The 9,965-nt window shown below is 39.1% G+C and overlaps 1 protein-coding gene across 2 annotated transcripts in view; it reads left to right on the forward strand.

Moving 5' to 3' along the window:
* IPO8 (importin 8) overlaps nucleotides 1-9,965 on the forward strand; it is a 50,526-nt gene that overhangs the window by 33,623 nt on the left and 6,938 nt on the right. For both annotated transcript variants that reach the window (XM_027469415.3, XM_072039500.1), the window contains exons 22-24: nucleotides 7,239-7,444; nucleotides 8,907-9,140; nucleotides 9,777-9,893. In XM_027469415.3, the coding sequence (XP_027325216.2) occupies nucleotides 7,239-7,444; nucleotides 8,907-9,140; nucleotides 9,777-9,893 (557 nt within the window). The remainder of the gene's footprint in view (nucleotides 1-7,238; nucleotides 7,445-8,906; nucleotides 9,141-9,776; nucleotides 9,894-9,965) is intronic.

Genomic DNA, 9,965 nt, shown 5'->3' on the forward strand with positions numbered 1-9,965 from the left:
AGGAAAAATATCTTTACCCAGTTGGAGGTCAAACACCAGAACAGGCTTCCTAACGAGGTGGTTGATGCTCTGTGCATGTCTGTTCAGGATGTTTGGATAATTCTCTTGCTAATATGCACTAACTTTTGGTTAGCCCTGAAGTGACTGGCTAGTTGGACAAGATGATCTTTGAAAGTCCCTTCCAATTGAATTATTCCTTTCCATTTCAAACTCTTTTCTTATCCAAGAGATGGAACAGTTTGCACTGAGGGTAATATTTGGAGCTGACCAGCGGGATTTCAGGGAGGTGTTAACTTTTTTCCTCAGATACGTGTACATATTTTCTGTTCTGTATTTTATAAAGTGTTTAACTGCTCTGTTTAATGTTAAAAAAAACATTGTTCAGTCCAATGAATCACATACTTTGATTTTAATCTCCGCCAGTGGTTCATGATCAGTGTTGCTTATTTACCATTATGCTACTGATGTACTCCTTAACTTAAACTTCATTCAGACCTGCCTGTAACATGCATGTACTCTACACTAGTGTGCTCTAAGGCAGAAGCTGAGCATTTATAAATGAAGGTAAATGAAAGTGGACAAAGCCTGTCATCTCATAACAAAGTATGCACTTGATGCTGTGGGGATGTGGAATTCAGTGCAAAACAGCCAGTGCTTGCCTCTCAACTGAGATGTGGTGTTTGGCTGTGAGATTCAAATCCACTTAAGGGCAAAGCAGACTGTCAGATGTAGTTAACAACTGCTGCTCACCTTCTTGCTGTGAATTACATTTTGTCACTGAAGGCATGACTTCTGACTCCAGATGTACAGATAGGATTAGAACATGTCTTCTCTGTGCATGGTATGTGCCAACAGATGAAGTGAAGTATCAATGTGCTAGGAGTCATGCAAAAAATGAGCACAGGACCAAGGCAGGCAGCTCCTGACCCATAGATGCATACCTTATCTTCAGGTTGTCATTCTTTTTCTACCTGCTTTTTGGTACAGTCTTGTTTTTCTAATTCTAAAGAAGTTAGTCGTTAAAGTTAGTCTTATAAGATGCTTTCTGCACTCCCCAGTCATCCATGTAGCTTTTCTTCATGGCAGTTCTTGTTTGAGTTTACCTTTTTTGAGCAGAATTATATGCCATCTTGGTATAGCTGCATTATTGCTTTATTGTTCATCCTGTATTTATATTGTTTGGTGCATTGTAGCACTGCATACATTTTTTAATAACTAGTCAATCAGTGACCACCTAGTATACGTAGGGTTTGCTCTCAGCATGTCCTTTGTAGTATTTTTAAAACCCATACCAAATGTACATGATAAAAACTGTTCTTCTTCTTCTGTCCTAATTACACAGTTTAGCAGGATTAGGATGAAAGGGCAACAGTTTAAAATCATAGAATCATTCAAGTTGGAAAAGACCCTCAAGTTTGCAGACTTGCAGCACAAACTACCTTATTTCTGGTCTGCATGTTAATTCTGTCTGTTTTACTAAAATAAAAACCACGTGGAGGTGCAAGAGAAATTTCCTTCTTTCATATGTGTAGGCTCTGTACAGATTCCCATTCCTGCCTGTATTTGATGATATTACCACAGCAGTCTCTCTTTAAAGATTTAAAAATAAAAATAAAAATACCTGGCAGCCTTCAAGAGGCATTTGGACAATGCCCTCATTAATATGCTGTAACTTTTGGTTGTCCCTGAAGTGGTCAGGGAGTTGAACTGGGTGACCTTTGTAGGGATGTTCCAACTGAATGGACTTCCAACTGTTCTGTTCTAATACATTAAACAGATAATTGTGTGTGGGGGGGAAAAATCTCTTCTTTATTATAACAAAATCCAGTTTATAATCACAAGCATTCTGACCTTTTCTACCTGATATGTATAAGAAATGTCTACAGCACATCCTATATTACATATTAACATAAATATACACACGTTACCATTTAGAGGGGTTACTTGAGTTAGTGACAAAGTAGGCATAAAGTACGCGGTGTCCCTCATTTCTTTTGGAGTCCCAGTGGCTGAAAAATGGCACCTTGAAGTTTGCTTCTCCCACATCTCGTGGTAATACTACTGTTAATTTTTAAATTATTTCAGTTTCTACAGACTTTAGAAAAGAATGAGAGTTTTAGTATCAGGATATCCATGTACTAATTTTTTATGGCTGAAGAAAAGTTCTTGATATTCAGCTCTTTGTGCTGTCATTTTTTTCTATTGCATATCAAATGCTGAAAGCATGCAGAGGCAGTATAAAAGAACATATTCCCTATAGGTGGTAAACTTGTCATTCTTTTTAGAAGAAATAAAAAATGAAAGAGATTTATAGCCTTAAACAGTTCATCCTGGAGCATTCAGTGAGAAACTAGTCAGATCCAAAGGAGAAAAATGCTGCCGACCTGAATAGGATCCAACCTCGAGTACTTCTGTAAGCTACAGCTTAACTTTCAGTTCTTTTGTGTTGCTTTTCAAAAAGCATCAGCTTCTGCAACTACTGCTCGACTAAGTTCTTTTTCAGAGCTGAGACAAAAGTTGACAAAGCCTATGAAAATGAAACAGAGATCATCAGGCTAGATTCTGCTCAGGCTATGCACTTGAACAGCAGCTGAAGATTAAAATGTTTCTCTTTGATGTGCTGCTGTGAGCAGTGAAATAAATAACTGTAATGTTGCTTAAATCTAAAAATTGCTTCTTTTTCCACTGTTGTCTCCTCAGTATGTGGCTTCCAGGCACAGGGCTTTTGCTGTAGTACCGCTTGTCAGGCACTGTGATACGTTTTAAATGACTTCCTCCCTTTCCTTCCTTCCTCAGAAGGACAGGACTGCTTCAAGAAGACCATTTCATTTTAGTAAGGGTCGTCATCTGAAGAGGCCTTAAATGAACAGGAAAAGACAGTTGGAAACAAAATCTGGCTTCTTTGCTACCCTTCCTTGGGCCCACTTCTGCAGACTTCTTTCCGTCAGTGTGAAGACACCAGTGGGTGCCCCGATTTGTGCCGTTCTTCTCACCTGCTGTCGCTCAGTGCTGCTTCAGTTCAGAGTTAGATGGCTTTCCAGCAAGAGGCAGTTTTAGGTCTAAATTGGAGTCAGTCGGTGTGCTCACAGATCCTGGAGAAACTGGAGAAGAACGGAGGAGATCCACCTCCAGGTGTGAATCTCCTGCCGTTTCTTCGTTAGCCCTGCAGACGGTCTGTGCTGTGCTAGTGACAGTGGCTGTTCAAGCTACTTCCACCACATAAATCTCATGTCCCTCTGCCCTTCTGCTCCTCTGAAGTCGTAGTGCCCAGAGATCCTGCTCTGCCAGAAGGGCTGAGAGGCAGGGGGTGGTGTTCTGGTATGTTCTTATGCTGGAGCCAACAGTGTTTGCCAAAAGAATGCAGTATTTCTTCAGCAGTACTTGTGAACTCCTGGAATGAAATCCAGGGGAATAATACATCTTGTGAGGGGAGACGAGGAGGGGGGAAGTGGCTGGGGTACAGTAAGTAGCTGTTCTTCCCTGTTATTAAAAATATGGAAACTATTTAAAACTGTTTAGAAATTTGGAATGTTAAAAATAATCAAGGCAAGGAGAGCTCAGAACTCACTGCAAGGCTGCGTAAATCCAGTATGTCGTGGTGGATTACACATCTGTGGGTATGTGCCCATACAGCACGGAATGCTGTATTTATTTATTTCTAAACATGTTTTCTTCAATTACTTCAAACTGAACAACGGTAAGGGACTGAAAAAAAAAGTATTTGTAGAGACATTTGTTCCTTGCTGAGTTATACCTTCTCTCTGACAGCCTGAAATTTGGGTGAGACTTTGTGTGACTTATTCTTACTCTGCCGCTAAAAATTCTTCTGTGGCAATTGGGGTGGAAGGAAAACCTATCTTGCTTAAAAAAAAAAAAAAAAAAGATGGGGGGGAGAGTTTTTTAGACTAGGAGGAGATTTATTTGATAGGAGAGTAAATAGTTAGAAATCCTAGTATATAAAATCCTAATCTTAAACGGGAAAACTAGGTTGGTTTCAACTTTGCAACTAGAAGGAAATGGCTAATTATTTGCAGTTTGTCCAGGAAGTGGATTAGTATAATAGAAAGCAACTTGATCCTAACCTAAAAGGAACACAGCACGCCAATAAAGGAAAGGCTTAGCCATTTTCCTTTGAAATGCTTTCAACCTGGTTTAAGATACAAAAGATTCTTAAGTCTTTTTATCTTGTGTTGGAAGGAGTGTATTAGCTACGAAAAGTCCTGCGGATTGTGAAGAACACAGAGCGTGTTAGAAACAGCCTTGCCTAGAAGTTGTGCATTGCACTGCCGTGTGAGCCTGACTTTGTATGCCTTTGAGGAAGCAAGCAGAGTGCGTGATTGCTGGGGAGGACTATTGTGTGCTGCTGAGCAGATAAGTAAAGATCTCGAAGGACAAAGCAGGAAGGAGAATTGTGTCCAGGCAGCTTTGTGCAGACAGGAGAGTGCTGGAATAACGAGCCTTTTGATAGCAAGGGAATAGTCCTGAAACCAGTTGTTGCCATTGCAAAAATATGTAAATGAGGTAAAATTCTTGTTTTCTTTGTTCAGTCCTGTTGGTGTTTGGTACAGCTGTGGCATGGAGTGCTGAACTTCAGGCTTGTCCTGCTGTTTGTGCTGACAGGTGGAAGAAACAAGCTTCCTTCTGGCCCAGCTTCGCTAAAGATAGCTTGATGCTGGATTTCTGCTGTCTTGCTGGGCCTTCTGATCACATGTGTATTCCAAGGGCTTGTGCTCATTCTTACGGCTTCTCTCACAGATGCTTGAAAATGAAGCATGACAAATAAACTGTACTTTTTGGCTATTTGGGCTACTTCCTAATGATGATTCCCTCCTGTATAACAATGTCTGAGTTTTCTATTTTCGTTTGCTGTCCATAAAAGATAATTCAATATGAAGCAAAGCCACTAATTGCTGTACTTTTTCATTATTTTTGTGTTACATTTTGCAGTTGGCGTTATATAACAGCAGCTTTTTCTAACTCTATAATAAAAGGTAGTACCAAGTGTCATTAATGACCCCATTGCACCTACACTGAAATTGTTGCGTTATACATCATGGGCCTATAGAAATTTAATGGCTTCTCCATGTCAAGATGCAGGTTGGAAGTATTGGGCATGGATTATAGAGCTTTGGTCAAGCTTACATGAAGGTGCTGGCAGATAGGCAGGGTAAAGGTTTTTCCTTTTGTTCATGCAGGAACAACTCTTCCTCCAAAAGCAGTGCTCAATTCATAGGTGGCATCATCTGTAGGTAGACTTTATGCTTCACAGTGTTGGCATGTGAGCAAATGGTGATGGGTTTGTTTTCATGACAGACAAACTGGTAGGATTAAGGGGGTTTAATTTTTCTTTCATGTAATGAAGGCAAAAGCAGACTCTGTTCTACTGACTCTTGGTTAATTTGTATGCCCTCTTTTGTGTCCAGTTCCTTCTGAAAAGGAAGCGTGGCAGTTTGCAGTGATGGAAGGACACTCTGCCCACTTGCATTTTGGTACATTTTTCAACACGTGTAATGGAGCAGCCAAACCCAGCGTGCCAGCGCGTCATTTGCTGTGCTAGCTGACTTCATTTTTCTTGGACAGTCTTCTGTGATCATAATGTTAGGCATGGCTGTCTTGAATTTATTGTTCTTGTCAACTACTCTGAGAATGGAATCACTTGGCTAAGTCGTAACACAGCTAATGAAGTAGGAGCTATAACGAAATCCCTCCAGATCCACGGCCTTGTTTAAACATACAGAGTTCAGGAAGCTGTAAGACATGATCGCTTGTATTACTTGAAGAATATTATGGTTTAGTAGCATAGTATATAGGATTTTTGGTAACAAAATTGTAATTATTTTTAGAATTATATTACTATATTAATTTTTGAAGTGATGGATTAAACTGGCTGTTCTCCTGTACTTTTTATTGTAATCACTGGTGCACATCTTGTTAGTTTCTTCTCTCTCAACTTGCATCCTCTTCATTCTAAAGCAAAACCAGTTCTGTAAGAGAATTATCTACTGAGAATCTGGGGGATGGACGTTTTCTCCCAGTTGGAAATATTAAAAAATGCTGAAAGAGAATAGCTTTGGTGTTTATCCCTGCTGCAGCTGTGCTAGTAATGCCACGCTACCGCATAGATAAAAGACTGTGTGGGATCACCTGATGCACAGCCGCAGGGAGAGAAGAGCCTGCACAGTAGCCAGCTCTAGAGATTTGCTTTGTTTCTGTAGGTCTTGCTGAAACTTCTTGCTGGAGCTACTTGCCCTGAAGAAAGTTTGGACAGAAAATGCCAGCATCAAATTCATACAAAATGAGCTCTTCTCCAGCCCTAGATTGAAAAATAACGTTAGAGAAAAGCTGAATACTACTAGTGTTTCCAATATAGAAGGACAAAAGACTTTCTGTAGAAGCAGTTCAAGATTTTTCCCTGTATTATTTGCCGATGATTTCAATTTCTGGAAGTGTAAATTATTTCTTTTAAGAGCATAGGTTCTTACCTAGTTTCCTAGGCTGGGAGCACACAAAAATCTTTCTGATGTTAATTCCATGTTTTTATTTCCCTTAATTACGTATAATTTGTTGGTTTTCCTGGAAGTCTACTCATTTCCTGTTTAAGTGTACTGCTTGCTGTTCTTGATGTACAGTTATTTCCCTGCTTTCACTGGAGTTAGCAATGTGCCTCAAGTTAGTGTTGGAAATGGAATGTGTATTACAGCCATTCTGATGGACTCTTAAAAAACATGAACTCTTAAAAAACATGCTTAAATACAGCTAGCCCTGTGGCACTCCATAAAAGCACCCTGCAATTCAGTGTGTTTCTGATTGTCATTATTCTTTACTAATAGTATTTTCTCTAATTTCAGTGCCTGCTACAGTACTCCTATCTAGAGCCAAGGGAAATTAATTTTCCACTCTACTTAATGACGATAATGTTTATCAAATGGTTTATTAAAGACAAGACATTCTACATAATTATTAAACTATTTTTTTAGCATTACAAACTTTGCATTTGGTAATCAGAAACAGTTGTTCCAGGAATCTGGTCATTGCTTGAAATATACTTAGTTGGTTTTGGACAAGTACTTTCCAATAGGAAACTCACATTCAGAACAAAAGAAATGCGTGTTTAGGATCGTAGAACATAGACTTTAAATATCGTGTTCTGCCATGTCAAGCACCAGGACTTTGATGCTCTCTACATATTACTGCAGTGAAAATATGTTTTTCTGTCTAATAATTGTGTGTTGTTTTAGACTCCATGACAGAAAGATGTGTATAATAGGACTGAGCATCTTAATGGAATTGCAGAACCGTCCGCCTGCAGTGGATGCTGTGGCTGCTCAGATCGTCCCTTCGATCCTCCTCCTCTTCCTGGGCTTAAAACAAGTTTGCGCCTCGCGAGAACTCACAGAACACGAGGACCATGCTAAAGATGACAAACACGTTGCAGAAGATAATGGTAAAATCTCCCCTTTTCACATTGTGGATTTTGTCTGGATTTAATTTAAAGGGGGTAAGAAATTGCAGTTCATTTCTAAGACTCATTAGTCCGCTGAAAATAGCTAGGCTTATTGGGTGCTTGAAAGATCACCTTAGGAATTGATTTTTACTCCCAAAATGTAATCAAAGTGTTTCAATGTATAACAGGTAATACTTTGTGAAAGGGTAATTTTTGTTAGGAGGTAACAATAAAACTTGCAAGTCCACCCTTGTGAATGTACTCCGTCTTCTCCATAAGCAGCAGGTGTTTTCCATGACTCCACTGCCTTTATTCTTGATTCTTGGAAAGAAGCTGTTCCTAGTACCCAGCTATTTTAAAGACCTATTCTAGTGAAATTTAAAGGAAATCCTTGCAGGTCATCTTTGTCCAAATAGAAAATGGCATGCAGTGATTTTCAAAGTGGAATTCGAGGCAGATAAGGATCCTGGAGTAGAAAGACTTCTTATTGCTGTGGCTGGCAGAAGAGAGAAAAATCTGAAGAATATGTTGCAGTGGGAACTGTAGGGAGTGAATTTTGTACAGTGTTGTAGGCAGATACGTGTGGTTGTTACTTGACTGGGAAGACGAAATAGATGGTTTGAGGCCTGAAAATTAGAATGGGTCTAAGCAGAGTATGTAATCCATTAAAATTTCACACAGTTGTTCTGTAATGTATTTAGAGAATTTTCTTCAATGCATAGGAGTATGCTATGGAATCAGCACAGTAACTTTAAAATATCTGTCCTGTGAGGCAGTCCTGCTTGTTACAGATACAGTCACTCCATTCTTTTTATCCTGCTAACACAGAAAGAGCTGAAGGTTTGGAACTGGAGGGGATTTAAAAAAAAAAAAATCTCAGTTAAGAGTCAAAAATATTTTTCCTTAAGTGAGAAATAGCAACGTTCAGAATTGCCTGTTGGAATTGCATTTAATTCAGGTTATAATCATTGTTTCATAAACAGAGTGGAAGGTAAAACTAAGCAAAGATGATATTTTAACTTCCTTCAAATAAAGGAACACTCTGAAGAACAGCAGGCAGATGTTAGGCATACACCTGTTTTTCTCTTTGTGTCAATTTGAGAAGCCTGTGCCAGTCTTTGTTCATAATTTAAAAAGCATAGTGATGGGACACTTTGTGCAAGACAAATTTGCTCAAAATTTTTGGATCCTATAATTATGCAATGATAGCGTATATGAAAGAAGAAAAAAGCTTCACATTCTCCAGGTGTTCTTAGAAACAAAAACTTAACTGATCTTGAGGGTAGAAAACATTTTATTAGCTTCATTTTCCCATTTCTTCAGAGTTCTTGAGGGAAGGATGTTAACAGAGGATCATATTTTCAACCAGAAATTAGATTGATTCATTATTCTTAATTTGAAAGCCACTTTTTCCAAATACTTTTAAATGTTTGTTTTACAAAACACAATAATGCTTTTGCAGAAGAGATACCAAGTGATGAGGAGGAGACAAATGAAGTGAGCCAGGCAATGCAAGAGAACCATGGTGGAGGTGGTGGCGGCGGCAATGGAGGTGGAGAAGAAGAGGAGGATGATGATGACGATGATGACTGGGATGAAGATGCATTGGAAGAGACTGCTCTTGAAGGATTCAGCACACCTCTTGACCTTGAAAACGGTGTTGATGAATACCAGTTCTTTACACAAGCACTTTTAGGTATGCGTGGACAGAACGCTATGAAGTAGTTTGGAGATGGTTATGGTCATCATTAGGAAAAGCCTTTTTCTTTGTTATGAGTAATAATTTATTTAAACTGGAAATGTTTTCTAATGTTAGTCCTAAGATTTTTGGCTTACAAGTACCACAAAAAACAGATGGCACCAAATACAGCCAGAGACTAGTAGTCTTCATGTTTTCTTTCAGAGCTTTTCAACCACAGCCCAATTAAGTGAGAGTTGGTCACTAGAGGGACTCCTATATATAAAAATGTTTGTCACTTTCTAGATGTTAAAATCATAGTGGAAAAAATGTTTTCTCCCTTTCCTGTTTGACTAATCCTGTTGCTTTTAGTTTTGATCTGAATATTCTGTTAAAAGATTCACTTCATTGTTGTCCATGAATAATTGGCCACGCTGTTAACTTCCTGTTTCAGAAAGCGGAGGATGTAAGGAAGTTCTCCCAAAGGATTGCTTACAGGGGGGATTCTGCACCAAGAAACTGACAGGAATTCTGAATCTGTTTTGCAGTGTTTGTTTGTTTGTTTTATCCAAATCAGGGATTTAATTTTGTTTATCTAAAATTAACTTGGAATGTAAGCTGATAATCACTTTCCATGCATTCCTGTTCTGATAGCGGTGCAGAGCCGAGATGCTGCCTGGTACCATTCACTGACAGCTCCGCTGAGTGAGGATCAGAAGAAACAGCTGCAGGAAATTTATACATTAGCAGAACACCGGCGAAATGCTGCAGGTAAGTCACTTCTCCAGGGCCACTTTATTTATTCAGGGATGTTGGAACCACATCTAATCTGTAACAACAGGG

Source organism: Anas platyrhynchos, chromosome 1, assembly GCF_047663525.1.
Source record: "Anas platyrhynchos isolate ZD024472 breed Pekin duck chromosome 1, IASCAAS_PekinDuck_T2T, whole genome shotgun sequence".
NCBI classification, from domain to species: Eukaryota; Metazoa; Chordata; class Aves; order Anseriformes; family Anatidae; genus Anas; species Anas platyrhynchos.